Raw genomic sequence first — 16,529 nt, 5'->3', positions numbered from 1 at the left:
TAAGCTTGCGTGTGCACAACACATGTAAGTAAGAATTACAATGAAAAATAAAGAAAATACGCCCTTCTAATTTTTGTCTTTCCAAAGCCACATGCTGACTCTGACAGCCCTTTGAGCATCTTGGGCAGTCACCTTTAGCTCCATTCTAGGAACAAGGAGACAACGGCCAAGGTTACATAGCAGGGCATGTCAGCAAGATCATCTCCACCAAGAGGCACAGCTTTCCACTTCCTCACAGGACAGAAACCCTCAGGGTGACTTTCTACCAAGAAATGTCACTTCACTACTTCCAAGCCACCAAGAGCTTCTCCTCCAGGCAGCCCATGTGTTATCTTGATAGTTGACAGGCTGTTTTGTTTGACAAACTGGGACAGTGCACAGTGGATTGGAGCAGGGTTGGCCTGGAGCTGTGGTCCCCAAAGGGTGATCTGAGACCACTAGTGACACACAGGGTCCTCTAGGTATTGTCCCATTTTGCCTCTTAGAATATTTATATTTAGTATGTAATAATGTATAATTTTATTTTGACAGGGGTCAATTATTTGCTTCAGATTATCTTTTGTCTGTCATATCAAAACAGGAAAATAGCACCAACGTTAACTATTACTCTCTGTTTGATGTCAAACAGAACATAAACTGCAGTGGTGTTTCGTAAGGTTGCTGTTCCCAGATAGGACGTGCAGACACACACAGTGAGTAGAGGTACCAAGGTCACCACCTCCAACTTATCAAATCATGCTGTTGGTGCATCACCTCCAACCTCACAACTGTTCAAGGCAGTCCTTACTACGTGCTTCAAAGTGCACTCAACACTAGGAAGGGAAGAAAATCCACATAAAATGAACGGTGTGGCACTCAGTTCATAATTTGGCCAGCGTCTCTTGTTAGACTGAAATACGGGGGCAGTGACATCACAAAGAGACTGGTACGTGTGGAGCCAGAAGAACTGAGCTGGAATCATGGCCGACCACCAGCTGGGTGACCTTGAGCAGGTTACTCCAACTGTGAGTCTCAGTTTTCTCATCTCTGAAGCGGGGATATGACCCACAGCCCATCATCGTTATGAGTACAAAGCGAGTTAGGATAGGTTAAAGTCTCAGTATCAAACACACAGTAAGTGCTCGCTCAATGCCTTTAATGCATTTGTGTGTTCACTCATGCATTCACTCATTCATAAATGAAATAAAGAGATAGGGAGTAGAAAGAAATTTGGGCCTATGCTGGAGCTTAAACAATAGGGTTTTTGAAGACATGCACAGAGGCACATAGACGACAGAAACATAGAAAGTGGAATGAGGGTGTGGGTCCTGCCTGGAGCGATGGGTGTGTGCTGGGAAGGAAAGTTTGGATGAAACAGTATGGAGGCCGAGTGGAGAGAGCCCCAGAAGCTAGATGGTGTCGAGATCTCATGTAGTCAGCAGCAGGGAATTACCGTGGCTTCTGGAGCAGAGAGAGAAGTACAGAAAAGATCCTGGGGCCAGCCTCTGTGGGCTGTACTGGAAGGAGACAGACTCGAGGCCGAGGGAGAAGCCTACCTGTCAAAGGATGTGAAGACACTCACTGAGGTGCTGGGCCACGTTCATGGGTCCTCCCCGCGGGACGTTTCAGGTAGCTTGAGTCCTGGCTGAGCAATCGTTAAATGTGGGGCTCACATCAGCTCTGAATTTGGATTGTTTTCCTCCTTTAAGAAACGTCACCTTCCACTCATGTTGGGCTGTTTGTGGGGGAGCCGGGGGAAGTGTTCGTCGGCATGCCCTGAAAGCCACTCCAAGCATTTCAAAAGGTCAACAGAGATTTACGTCAGGCCATGATGTGGTGAATCAGAGTTAAGATGTACAGAGATGTAAAAACTTGACCTTTTCATTAGTAATTGGGAACTGGTTGTCCCGACTTCTCTGCTTATGAAAAAGCTTAACTCTCTCAAGAGCTCTAGTGCTCCGACACTCCCCGACCAGTGTGGGCACCTTCGTCCACCTTGTCGGATGCAGAAAAGGCAGAGCGCCAGGCTGGGGTGACGTCACTTTCCAGTCCAGACAGCAGAAGCATTAGCTTTGTGTGGCTTCTTCTTCGTCTGGGGGTCGTGGCCAGGCAGTGTGCCAACCTTGCTCCTGAGGGTCTGACAGTGTGGCCCGTGGTGCTGCTGACCACGCGGAGTCCTCAGGAGCCAGAAAGCCTCACCCAAGTAACAGCTGTGTCATCTCCTCGGAATACTGTGCTCCCAGGCTCCAGCCCTTGCCTTGGAATCGGGCTTCTCAAGGAGGAAATGCCACGGCCTATATTCTTTTGAACAATCCATTGTTAGTGGCTCCAGAAATATTTTTAGTGAAAGATACAGCCTGAATTGGCCATATTTTGCAAACCAACCGCCTCCCAGGGAGGGCCAACACTCCCTGCCTGTTTGCTTCATGGCGTTGTAGTCACAACGTAATGAAAGAATGGATACAAAAGTCTGAAAAAGCCTAAAACGCCCTGCCCACTGAAGCTGCTTTGTGGCCTTTGCTAGTGCTGGAAACCCAATGGCAGAAGACAGGTTTCTGCTGCACAGGCATGTGACTATCCAGCTGTGGAAGGCTCTGTGCTCTCCCTTTGAGCCTTGAAGCAGCAGACAGACCCAGCACAGGGCCAAGTCGCCCAGACATGCACATTTTTGGATCTGGTTCTTCCTTGGTCCTTCTTCCAAGAGGGGAGATTCTTGAAAAGAAATCCCTCCCCTGAAATCTGGCTGAGAAGTGGGGATGCTCAAGGGACTGGAGCATGCTAACTGCTCCTGAGGGTTCTGCCCAGCGCCGCACGTGAACAGCCTCTTCAGGAAGTTTCTGCTCAACCCCTGCCTCGTATTTCCTATTTGGCCCACCCCAATGACCCTGTCATCTATAGAGTGCTCCAAAGAGAGTCACTGTGGGGTCAAGAAACATGCGGTCAGGTTAGAGAGTGCTCCCCTTGAGTGTTCACATCAGGACAGGGAGAAGAGACCTAGCCCAGGCTCGTGTCCTGGGATAGGAACCTGTGCAGGCAAATCAGCCAGCTACACACAGGGATGGGGCAGGGGTGGGGACAGGCGGTCAAAAAACCCAGCCCTATGGGTACTGAGTTCAAAAAGGGGGGTGGTCTAAACAGTACAGTCACAGCCACTTTGGGTCACAATTTGGCGGTTCCTTATCAAGTTACACATACATTTGCTGTACCACCCTGCAATTCTACATCTAGGTATTTATTCAGGAGAAATGAAAGCATACGTCCGCATGAAATTTGTATGCAGATGCTCACAGCAGTTTTATCCAGAATAGTCCCAAGTTAGAAACAACTCAACTGTCAAATGGTGAACACATAAACAAATGATGGTATATCCATGCAATGGACCACTCCTCACAGTCAAAAGAATGAGCTACAGATACAAGCAACAAGGTAGGTGAACCTTGAAAGCAGTTATGCTAACGAAGAAGCCAGCCACTCAAGGCTAGGTAAGGGTGACTCCATTTTTAAGACATTCTAGAAAAGGCAAAACCGTAGGGACAGACGCCAGTCAATGACTGCCAGGGACAGCCACAGGGGATGGAGGAGAGGCACGATGGAATACTTTGGAGTGATGGAAATGTTCTCTACCTTGGTTTGTGGAGGACTTCTGTGATTGCACCTATGCGTCAAAACTCGTGGAAAAGTTATTAAGAAGCATGAGTGTTATTATAAGTAAATTATGCTGCAATGAGCCTGTAACTATTTAGATGTGGTTGGTGTATGCTCATTTCTCCACCAGCCTCCCCGCCCCATGGTCTAGACAGCTGCGCCTCCCACTATCCTTGAGTGGCTGCCTTTGTGGTCAAGGCTGCCCTTGATGTTCAGTCTAAGCCAATGTCACCATTGTAAATAATGCAGGTGGCTTTGTGACCAGCGCTCTGTAGGGCCAGTCTGAAGCAGGGAGAAGAGAGGAAGGTGATGTAAAAACAAAACAGTATAGACGAGACAGCAAGGGACACACGTGGCCTTTCCACTGTCCATCCCGTGGCTAGCACCATCCTGGCACATGCTGGGGGCCCAATTATTCTGTGGCAGGAATGGATCACAGAACACCGCAAACGTCAGGCAAGCTCAGCCGTCCAGTGGTGTCGGCCAAATGCATGAGGGCATTTCTCCTTAGAAAAGGTTCTACGAACAAGAACAAAGCTGACATCAGGAATAGAGACACGTCCTTCTCAGAGAATTGATTCTCAGGCCCCGCTGAAAGGGTTCAACATACACGCCTCTGATTTTGTGTGACTTGGAACCGACCCTGTGATTCTTCAACAGAAGATCGTGTGCAGCACAGAGCCCCAAATGCACGCACGAATCAGAATAGTGACTGCACTGCTTATCCCGCTAGGTGGAGCCCACGTCAAACGCCAGTTCGGGCAGGCCTAGACAGGCTAAGAACAAGCATCTTTCTGGGGATGAATTCAGATGACAACAGAGCAGGTGCTCTCCCATCTCCCTGGTGCAGACTTTGATGCTGTGGAGCCTTTGCTGAGCATCATTAAATAAATCTCCAAGAGCGTGAGACGCGCCACTATTTCTCTGAGTCTGTCAAGACGACGAGGAAATTAATGTTTCAGGAGAAACTTCATCACTTGTTTCCAGAGACAGAAGGGTTATTTCTTAGCTCCAACTACAATCCTGGGCATCACTTAGTGGTGACAGCAAGTGAAGGAGGGGGCAAGGCCAGTCGACCCCAGATCCAAACTAAAATCACCTGAGTAACTTTAAAAACTGCTGAGGTCCCATCCTCAGAGACTCTCGTTTAATCGATTTGGGTTGGGGCCCAGGCATGCATCTTCTTACTGGTCAACATTGCTTAATTCCTTCATTAATTTCCTCCAACCATCAATCAGACATCTAGGGAATACCTACTGTGCCGGGAATAATTCAAGGGATATGCACATGCAGTTTAGGACCAATAAGAGCCTGATACAATGAGGAATCATGCATATTTTCACATGAATTTGTTTGAAAATCTTTTAGACGTGCTAGGAGAGTCCTCAAGGACAGCAAAAGATTGAATGGGAAAGGATGGTTGAAACTGGCTCCCTTTGCATGTGGTTAATGGCTTTTCTCCCGCTGCCTAACTTAGTCCTGTCGCTGGAGACCTTCGCTGCAGGAACGAGGGCGAGATCTGCAGAGGCATGTCTGCTGCGGCTTTCCTCGTGCAGTCATGTCTCATCCACTACAACAGCCACGGCATTAGGGACACAGTCCAAGCGTCTCCCAGTGAAAGCCTGCTCTCTGATGCCTTAGAATGTGCGAGAGGAAGGTGTCAGGCAGTACGTGCATAGCGAAAACATTTCTAAACATTCTGCTCAGAAAAATTATGTACCTACAACCAGGTAACTAGCTGTTTAACACGAGGATAAATTACGGTGTGAAATGAGAAGTGTGCTTACTCTAGGAGCTCAGGTAGCTGGCCGGGGATTTCTAGAGGGAGAGGTTTTGACGTTGGGGCTTGAAGGATCAGAAGGATTTGGACACAAGATACACAGTGAGCAGGAAGTTTCTGGAGTATGTGTGGGGGAGGAATGAGGTGAAGAATGGATGGAGCAAAGCTGTGGACGCCTAGGAGCACGTTCTGTTTGGGAGCAGTGATTGGACATCATTGATGTGTCATTCACGGAAGCAGGACTGGCACATAGAAGGCATTGCATGCATCTTCCTTCCCTCCCTCACTACAGGCCAAACTCTTCGATCAGAGCATTCTTTCCCACAGAGACGGGCATGGCTTTAGACTACTTTTAAACTCAGAGCTCCAGGAAGCCATTACAATTGATCAGAGTCGGCATTGAGGATGAAATTTATTTTCTGTCTCAAATGTAGGGAAATTGTGGGGAAGTGTGATTAATAAGATTTGGCCATATTATGGTTGGCCATGGTTCCACCGTGAATAGAGCCTGTAGTGCTTTCCGCACACCAAAGTAGGCACTTAAATGCCTCATCTCATTATTGTACAGTGTTTCATATAGCCTTTACACAAAACCTATGAGCCAGGCATTTTATTTCCATTATACAGAGAGCAACTGTGCCCAGAGAAGCAACTTTTCCATGCTTACATAGGTAGAGAGGCTGACAGGGAGTTTATTCCAAGATCCGTTTGACTCTAAAGTCTATGTTCTTTTGGTAATGTTTGCTAAGAGTTTGTACTTCAGAGGGAGGAAGAGAGAGAAGGAAGGAGGTCTGGAGGGGAAAGGAGGAGAGGGGGCAGCAGCTGAGGGCAGGCTGTACATGTGGATCTCTGAGCTGTCCACAGTCCTGAAAATGTGTGAATGCCAATAACAGTAGGCTTCTCCACGCTCGGTGCCATGGTACAGACACCTACAGTGCTATTTTAAGCATATCTCTTTCTTCCACATTTTGGCTTCCCATTGGTACTTCCCCAGGGTATACAAAGAATCCTATTCTTGCAGCTCTGGCAGCTATGAAGGTAGCTTGCTCTGAAAAGCCAAAGTGTGTCTGTGTGGAAGGTCCAGCAGCAGGGTCCCTGAGGATTCACGTGAAAAGAAATGGCCAGGAAGGAAATGTGGTAATCCACAAGGTGCCGACACTGGCACTGCCCTCGTGAACTCGCTACTTTGAATCTTCTCACGCACCAGGCTCAACTCACAGTGGGACACAGGTTGCCAAAGATTTAATTAGAGGGACATGGGATATAAACATTTGAAGCCTGTCTTCATTTTCCAAGAGAATACCAGCTACCATGATCACAATTAGTGTGGTTCCCGCATTGACTGTGTCTTCCCACATTCCGTGACTTCATTACTCCCCACCAGGCCTCCTAATTGAATCCATACTCCTAATCTTCCCTTTCCTTCAGTCTACTCTATACACAAGCATAAAACTAATTTAAGCCTGCCATTTTCATCACATCTCTCTTCTGCTCAAAGTGTTCAATGTGTCCTTATTGTAAAACCCCATCACACCGGGGTGGTGTTTAGGTCCTCTACACTCCAGGCTCATCTTAAAACTCACCCAACCCTATCTCTACCCATGCGGAATCCCACGTGAACACCCCTGCTCCAGCCTGGCCTGGCATCCCACTAATTCCAGGAGGACGCTGGCTCACTGCGGAGGTCAAGGCTGTTTAATGATTTGCCCAGCCTGGAATAGCTCCTCTCTGTCTCCATCTATTAAAAAAAAGAAAAACTTACTCAACTATAAGGCTCAGATCAAGCCAGACTCCCTTTATGAGATCCTTTGTGATGTCCCTGATGCCCACAACTCGCTCTTCTTTTGTGTTCCCTGTCTAAAATATTCATTTGGGGCACTTAATTATATATTGTTATATAAGTCTGTGTCTTTCCTTCTCAACAAGATTTTGAACTTCTTAAGGATAGCAACCATGCTTTTGTTGCTCAATATGGCATTTCAATAAATATTTGTTGACTTATATTGTCTTTTCTGCTTCCATTGGAGGCAAAACAAGAATGTCTCAAAAATTAACTGCAGGTCAGATTGAGATGAGATAAAAAAGAATTTATTGAGCATGAGAAGTGTAGATAATTGAGGTGATGGTCATCTCTTTGAAGAGAGAAATTAAAATCACATGGGAATTATAATTACCTGAGTGTCATGGAACAAGCCTTAGCTTTGAAAAATTGCTAAAGGGAATTTTATCATTGTAGGGGTGTATCATTGCTCTCCTTATGACAGAAAGGATTTCAGTTGGCTAGAAAGTAAAGTCTGATAATATTTAATTATGAAATTGCAAATGTATACTGGGTACCTTCTACAATATCAGGAAATAATATTCCCTAGCACTCACTGGAGGCAAAATTCTCTGCTGTGCATTTTGCATGTATCATTGCACTTAATTCTTATAACGTGCCTGGGAGTTGGACACTGTTATTATCATCTTTTTAACAATATTGGACTTAAGATCTGTAGAAGTACAACAACTCTCAAGGCCACACACAAAAGTCAGTGGTAGCCTGGGGATTCAAATTCAGGTCTATGTGACCACAGGGCTTAAGTTCTTACCTCCCACATCATGATGGTAGGCAAGGCGCTGGGCACTGTGTGTGTTATTAACCTAGGTACCTATTTTCTAGATAAATGGAATGCTCCTCTGCAGCCCAGCCTATAAAGTTAGAGAGTAATTCCGGACAGAAGGAATCTACGTCTCAGTTTATTCATTTCATAGACACAGACTGCAGCTTCACAAGTCGATCAGAATTTCAAAGGAATAGAATTTTTGTATAATTTGTTTGATGCCTGAAAAATACCAGTAAATATGCAAAGTTAGGGCAACAACATCCACAGAACACAGCCTGGCGTATAAATAAAAATACCTTCAAACACTTCTCAGTTCCTGTTCTATTGTTACTCTGTTTGCCAAATCCCAAAATGCCAACGCTACCTAATTAAGGGGTCTGCCAAGTTTTTCTTAAAATTGATTTCTACTATGGAAGGACTGATTTTTCTCTAGTCCATATGATTTTCAGAATCATCCAAATAGATATGAGAAATTATAATTATATAGAAACATAATTCTTTCAAAAACACTCAAGTCAAAGGGAAAACTAATTCAAGAAAAAATTCACGTCAGGAAAATGTCAAGAAGCAGCCAAGTCTAGAAAACGCTTCTATGAAAACATACAATGCACCTGTCATAGAGAACATTTAGCTGGCTATCATCTCTGTCACAGAAGATTAGTTAACTTGTTGAAATTCTGATATAAAACTTGGTGAAACACTATGTTGAAAATAACCAGCTTTAATTCTTGTTTAATCAACAAATTTGTGTAAAAGACACGTCTTTTAAGAATACAGTTTTTGAAAATTTAGTATGTGAAAGTCAACAAACCTATCCTGAGGCTGTAGATCTCTGAATAGACGAGAATTCAGCTGTCTTGGGATTCTCACTATAACTCCAGTATAATGAGAATACAGCCAAAAGGATCCTTCCTACCTGGCTCCAGCTACAGAGGTCCAAACTGTAGAAGAAGGAAGCTAAGCATGGGACAGGAGGACCTCTGTCTGGCTCGTGAAAGAGACAGAAAAGAGGGTATTCCTGTTGTTAGTGCCATCAAGTCTATTCCAACTCCTAGCCACCCTGTGCCCAGCGGAGCAGAGCCCCACCCGGTTTCTCTGTGCCATCCTCTCACCTTCCAGCTTACATCAGACAATGCTCCACTGCTAATCACAGGGTATTCACGGCCAGTTTTTTCGGAAGTGAGTGGCCAGGTCCTTCTTCCTAGTCTGTCTTAGTCTGGAAGCTCCGCTGAACCTGTCTACCACGGGTGACCCTGCTGGTATTTGAAATACCAGTAGCACAGCTTCCAGCATCACAGCAACACGCAGCTGCCACAGTGTGACAACCAACAGATAGGTGGTGTGGTTCCCTGACCAGGAAATAAACTCAGGCTGTGGGGGTGAGAGCCCATATCTTAACTTCCAGACCCCCAGGGCTGGCCAAAAGAGGATATACTCTCCCCCAATTTTCTGCCATGGGCAAAAAGGAAGGAAACCATAATCCAGAGGGCACTGGAAAACTAATTTGACCCTTCTCTGGGGCTCGTTGGAAAGCCTGAAGCTAAGAAGAAATAATCCCATCCTGCAGGTTGGATGGCTTCCGGTCTGAAATGAAGAATTTAGGGGCAAGAATGATGCAAGGAGGGGCGAAAATTTGTGAAAAAGGCACAAATCTGCATCTTCAGAAGTATCAAGGAAATCTCTTAGTTTCTGTGTACTATGAGTAATGTAAATTTAGGTATTTTAACAGAGCTTTATTTTTATTTTAAAAAGGCAGTTGTGCTTTCCTATCTACCTTAAACCCATCCATAGCATAAGCCTTAAAAGGCGGGCTGTGTTCTTCTCCCGCCTTCTGGTGGAGCCCTGGCACCAGCGACCATGTGAGAGGCCGATAAGCTCCTTGTGGTGCTGCAGTTGCAAAACTTGAGGCCTAAAGGCTCCTCCAGTTCAGAGATCCACTGTCTCATTAACACAAATAAGTTCTTGACAACATTGGAAATTAATTAATTGGTTCATTTTCCATAAACAATCTCATGACAAAGAGGAAGAGTTGGGTGGTGGGGCAATGCCATTTTTGGAGACGCTGTGTCAGTTTATGTGGTGATGGGATGGGCCATAGTCTTCCCCATCCACCAGAGGTCGTTTCCAGCAATTGTAACAAGTAATCTGCCACATCTTTCAATCGTGTAAGAGTGCTCAGAAAAGAAAGAAATTAGCACCACTAAAAATCTGATACTCATGGCTATAATGTAACCCCAGGGGACTGTTGATAGGATGGGGTTTGGAGTCAGCCAGGCTTGGGCTGGGGTTGCAGCTCTACTGTATACAAGCTATGAGACGTTGAACAGTTACTTAACCTCTTGGAGCTCCCACTGTGAAATGGGGTAAGAATGTTTTCCTTGCAAGGCTGTTGTGCTGGGGTAAAGGTGCATGACAGTCAACCGATAAATGATGGCAACTATTATTACTATTTTAAAAATTCCAAAAGCAGCTCATTATATGTTGGCATCCTCTATTATCATCATCAACATGAGCACTGAAACCAAGTCTTCAACACAGACTACCTTGTCCTTAGGTTTGCAGCTGGTCTGGCAAACTCTCATACCAGGTTCTCAGAATCCATTTCTCCTTATTCTGACTGATGCGGTAAAATATTAGCACAGTGCGTTAAGCATAAAATGCTTTTAGAGTTTTGAGTTTCACAAATTTATGTAAGACGGAATAAAATATCCATCATCTACAATAAATTCTATTGTTCCCAGAAGGGGTAGATAAATCTCAAGGCATAATTATGCTCCTGCCTGCCGTGACCTTTGAAGATGCATATCTGCCTGAAAAATAATAGAATAATTCCTCCTTAGTGAAAAATCTCCGAGTTTCTATTTGAAATATGCTTTAAATAAAATAATGCCTATGGATACTTTATTTTTACTACAGTGGGTCATCTTCAGTTTCATTGGGCTTGATTTTCCTAACAGTCCAACAGAAACTATTCATCACATTTTGCTGCATATCTACAAGCATCTTTCGTTTGTCTGAAGTCCAAAGGAAATTATTTTCCCCATGTTTGCTTTCTGAGCACATACCCATATTCTACCTAAACTTAGTAGAAAACGGACTGTGGTCGTTGTGTACGTTGATACTGTGATTAAGGCTCTCCTATGAAATAACACTTTTTAGCACCTCCTGCTGTTTGTTTAAACATGCTTGGGAAAATTAGGATGGCTCCCCCTGAATATTCACAGGGACCTTCACAACACTGCCAGCAGCACAATCCAATTTCTTTGAACATTTCCTAAGCACCAAACCTTTTCGAAATACGGTGAAAGAAACCATGGGAGGCATGAAGGAGGAGGAAGAGGTGAGGAACAAGAAGGCTGTGGTGGCGGAGGGGGCACGTGGTTACAGGAGGGGGGGAGGGAGGGAGAGAATGTGGAGGAGAGGAGGGGGAAGGAGGAGGGGAGAGAAAGAAAGAATAAAAATGAAAACAATAAAAAGCCGTCTCTGCCCGAGGTTCCGGTTCTGTGATGGTTTTTCCACGTGTCCAACTCAACAAATGGCTTCACCAAATCTCAACCATGTCTTACTGCCTTTGGACTCCACAGAAGAGCTACTGATAATGCACCCCTGTGTTGTGTGAGTCTGTCTACCCAGCACTGAAAACCCTACACAATCACACTTGTTCTCGTGTCTTTCCCTCCCACACAGACTTTTGAGTCCCAAATCATGCATTTTTGAGAGACGGGTGAGCTCAGGGGTGCCACCCTCTCTATGATGTATATAACCTAGGTGGCCCTAGGCAGGATTGCACCTGATTGCAAAGCACAGTTCAGGGGAAAACACTTGTTCTCCAGGATCTAGAGTGTAAACCTGGGAATCAGAGCAGGAGGTGGGCAGGGTCATTCCAGAAAGTGAGCTTCACAAATGGGCAAGTACTGGACTCAAGTGGCCCCCTGGCCCTTGGTGTAGTCACCTAAGGAGGCGTCACAGAGGTCCCACAATATCAGGACCCTTCGCTGCCAAAAGTCAAGATGCCCCATTTCCTGCCCTGAGAATTAAGGAACTAGTCAGTGTTCTAGGCTTTGCTTTGGTCTGCAGGTTTCTAATTAAAAGAAAATGAAAGAACCATCTTACCCATGAGGAATTTTGCTCAGGACATAATATCCAGTATAGGAGTGTTGATATATCTGAAACAGACAAAAAGAAAAAAAAAAAAAGAAGAAAAGCAAGCATTGAGACAAAGGCAGTGACTATGATATTTTTCAAATCACTATGAATCCTAATAAGCATCAGTGGACCAAAAGTACTTAATCAGGAGACCTGGTGGCAAAGTCTTTTATTTATTTAGGAAGTTAGTTTGCACATCCTGTTTATGTTATTTCCTTAATTTGCACATAGTTTACAGGGCAGCCACAGGCTTGATGTCGTCTCCTTGGTTACCTGGTTTGTGATTAGATTGGGGCACAGATTTCCAGCTCAACTAAATGGAGCACAGAACTAACGAGGACATTGTGGTCATAGAGGCTGTCAGACCGTCAGCTAGACCCAATGGGACAGTAAGACCCTTGTACTGCAGGAGTTTCCTATAAATTATGGCAAATTCCATTGTGCATCCTCAGTGAGTTGCAATACTGTAGCCAACGCAGGCTTAATTGGACAAACTCTTGTCCCTTTGTACAATTTGATGTATATCTTTTAGCTTCCGAGAGTGGTCAATAAGCTAAGAACTCACTGCAAGAGGGGAGCGTAGCCTTCAAAACTAAGATAACAAAAAAACAAAACAGTGTTTCCAACGTCCTACAACCCCCAAATCTCGGGTGCCCTTTTTAAACTCTTGAGCCAGGAGATCACTCCTCAATCCATAAATACAATGAATAGAACACGAGGGATACCCAAAAGAAGGGAGAACACGGCAGTTCAAGAAATCTTGGCATCCTTCATCTCCAGCTTTCTGGATGGAGACCCTCCTCAGGGTATGGAATGTGATGGGTTACTCTGTAGGGTTGAAGCGAGAACCCTATTTCACTTAACTTTCCTCTACCTGTGAAACTTCCGAGAGTGGGCACCCTGCATGGGTAAATGTTCAGTAATTTGCATTTAAGAACACCTCTCCGAAGATAACAGGTGAGGGACATGTGGGCCAGGGAAGACAGATCTAATGTGAAGCTTGTGCAATAGAGGAATGCATTTGGGGTACTGATGACGGAAATGAGCCTGCAAAAGAAACGGGTAAGATTTTGCTAATATCACAGACTCCCTGCCTAGTCTGGGCGCCTGAATTAACTTCTAGGAAATCACCGTGGATTCGAGTTATTTGGAGAAAAAGGACCCAGACATAAAAATAAGCAACGGCACTTAAGTCCCAACAATCTCATGCTTTTAGAGACCCTGGGACTCCCGAACCAGAAATAAGGGGCCTAGGGTGGTCTGCTGGAAGGCAGTGCATGGACATCTGACTCAGAAGTTAGTCTAAATACTGCTTTAGTCATGAAGAAATACCCACGAAGGAACAAAATAGCGAAGGAAACTTCACAGAGCTGCCACAGCCATCTAAGAAGGAATCCATGGACCTGACTCAGTTTGTAATTTCTGAAGTGATGAGTGGTGCTGCTTCCCCAGGAGAAGAAGGAAGGACCTGTGTACCAGCTTCTGCGTCCTAAGTAGATTACTGCTCAGAAAGAGCCCATCAAATGACCTTGCTCTCTGACTAAACAGGGCCTCTGAGCTGGAGCGGCTTCTTCAGATGCAAGAGCAGAAGCGAATGGATATCTCCGTCTCTTATCTCCACAGTTACGGCATTTGGTGCTATGCTGTACAGTGTTTCTAAATTCTCCTTCCAAAAGTACTTTTTCACACTGTTTATCTCCCTCTATTTTCACAGTAATCCTAGGCAGGCAAAAGATTACCTCTGTTTGTTAAGATAGGAAACTGAGGTACACCAAGGGCAGAGGAGTGGGGAGGAAAGAGAAGGGGAGGAGAGGCAAAGAGAAGGAGGAGGGAGGAGGGAGGTGTGGAGCCTAATCTGTACCCTTGAGTGTTGGCATACTTAGCGACTCAAATGCATTGAATGTGACGGAAATGATGATGTTCGACTTCTGAGACCAGGTTACAAAAGGTATTGTGACTTCCTTCTTGCTCTCTTTCAGATCACTTGCTCTGGAGGAAGACAGCTGCCATGTCGTGAGGACACTCGAGCAGCCCTGCGAAGAGGTGCATGTGGTGAGGGGCACAGGTTCCACCCCGCTGGATCACCAACAGACAGCAAGGAACTAAAGCATCTCACCAACAGCCACGTGAGGGAGCTTGGAAGTGGATTCTTCATCCCCAGTCAAGCCTCCAGATGATGCAGCCCTGGCTGACACCTGGGTAGCAACCTCACGAGAGATCCTGAGCCAGAGCCACTCAGATAAGATGGTCCTAAATTCCTGACTCACAGTAATGGCAAGATAATAAATGTTGATTGTCTTAGGCCACTAAGTTTTGGGTAGTTTCTTACACAGGAGTAGGTCAGTAGCGAAGAGATGAGGGGCTGGGTAGGACCACTCCCCAAACCAAAACACTCAGAGGAAGCCTTTGAAACGACTGTGGAGAACAGTCCAAAGCACTGGAGATGATGATGGTGCTGATGCTGATGCAACTGAAAGTGACAGTGGCTAGCATTCATGGAGCACGCACTATGTGTTAGGCAGTAACTAACTCCTTAGCATAGAGGAACTCATTCATTCTTCATGAGGTAAGCAATGTTATCCCATTTTTAGGATAGGAAAATTGAATCTTAAGGAATTTAAGTCAAACCCAAGCAAGATTTGATCTGAGGTCTGTCTCTCTCTAAACACTGCATTGGAAACAGCCTGAACAAAGGGTGTGTCTCATAACTCTCAAGTTATAAGTCCAAGTTGATTGCTGTCAACTGAAAAATCCAGGATATCAACAGATACAATAAATAAGCAAAGCAAGGACACGTGCTGTCTTTCTTGGTTGAAGGCCTATTTCTTTAATCCATCTGGAAATAGTGATTTCAATTCATTCCTGTGTTATGCCATTCCCGAACAAACACCTGGCCTTACCTCTTCGCATGCCTCTTTCAACACACCACTAAGTGACCCTGAAATTCAGCTCTGTGAATATGTTCCAAGTGGAACCGATGAGAAAAAGGAAGACAGAATGAAAATAACCTTCTAAGTGCAATGGTAAGAAGATGAGAGGACTATCCATTTTCAATTCTACGTCTGTACTTTGAGGCAAAAAGAAAACAAAACATGTATGGATGGGAAATGTAATCAAATATCTTGAAAACTGGATCACTAATTAGAAAGATTCAAACAAAAATGAGAGCAAGTCAAGAAGCAGAGACAGAAAAATCTGAGATGCTGGATCTGCCAAGTCTGTATGGTAAAGAAGCCTCCAGAGTAAACTGTTAATGCAAATGCAATGCCTTGAAGTGAAAGTGAAATTATGACTCAAGTGCTACTCTTAAAAAAACGGGGAAGTGGGAGGGAGAGAGGACCATTTTCTCATTTCTCCAAGACGAAATAATCAAATATCATTCTTTTCCACAAAATCTCCCCTCAGCTGGAGCCAAAGGCCTGGAGGCACAAAGGAAACAACTCCTTCAAGAGCTCAGATTTCAAGAGTTTGCTTTTGCACAATGCTTTATCATGAACAGCATAGAAAAAGCTCCATCTCACTGAAAGAATTTGTTCCTGAGAGAGAGAAAGGCTTTCTGTTCTTTCTTTCTTTTTATAGTCTCTATTTATCTGTTGTATTTATGTTTCTTTCCTTAAAACAGACTCTAAATACTTCTGATCATGGAAAAAGAGATAAAGTTGGAAGTTAGACTGAATTCAGTTACTTTTCTAAGCTTTTAGAAGTTCATGAATATGAGTTACTTTGGTGTCTTCCTACACCATCAAATTTCCCTTGGAAAATGAATACATGAAAACTTCTTACCCAAAACACCATTCAGAAGATGAGAAAAAACCATTTCAGCAAATTGTTTTTTCAATATATCATGCAAAATAGTTGATATTGGTATTCAACAGCTGGAGAAAAAACAATCCGTCAAGGGTTTGTCCTGGGCTAAATTCATCTTTGCTCTGCTGCTTATATTTCTGAGACATCCCTCTGCCCACAGCTTGCTTTCTTATCTTCCCTCCATCATTCCCACTGAGCCACACTTCTGATTTCTCCACGGCCTTTCCTGCCTCAGCCCCATCCCGCGCACTCACACAGACTCACTTTACATCCTCTTCCTCTAGGAAGTAATCCACTCTTGTAGTTTTAAATCATTATTACCTAAATATCGGTGACTCCCACAGGTCCGGCTCCTCATCTGTAGACCAACATACAAGAGTTCCACCTCAACAACTCCATCTCATGCCTCACAGGCACCAAAAACGCACTATTCTCTGAAATAAACTCCAACTACACTTAAAGCCTAGTTCTTCTTTGATATTTCCCATCTCAGTTGGAGGCTCCATCATCCAACCAGTAAACTGAGCTGAAAATCTAGTTTTCCTTGACTCCATCCTATGCCTCCT

At 44.6% G+C, this 16,529-nt stretch overlaps 1 protein-coding gene across 6 annotated transcripts in view; it reads right to left on the bottom strand.

Moving 5' to 3' along the window:
* Window positions 1-16,529, bottom strand: part of DPP6 (dipeptidyl peptidase like 6) — a 987,445-nt gene that overhangs the window by 208,548 nt on the left and 762,368 nt on the right. For all 6 annotated transcript variants that reach the window (XM_070616959.1, XM_070616961.1, XM_070616964.1 and 3 more), the window contains one exon: window positions 12,124-12,176. In XM_070616959.1, coding sequence (XP_070473060.1) covers window positions 12,124-12,176 — 53 coding nt within the window. The remainder of the gene's footprint in view (window positions 1-12,123; window positions 12,177-16,529) is intronic.

This window comes from Equus przewalskii, chromosome 4, assembly GCF_037783145.1.
Source record: "Equus przewalskii isolate Varuska chromosome 4, EquPr2, whole genome shotgun sequence".
In the NCBI taxonomy this organism is placed as follows: domain Eukaryota; kingdom Metazoa; phylum Chordata; class Mammalia; order Perissodactyla; family Equidae; genus Equus; species Equus przewalskii.
Note: the sequence above shows the minus strand (reverse complement) of the source record. Positions and strands in the feature narration are given on the sequence as shown.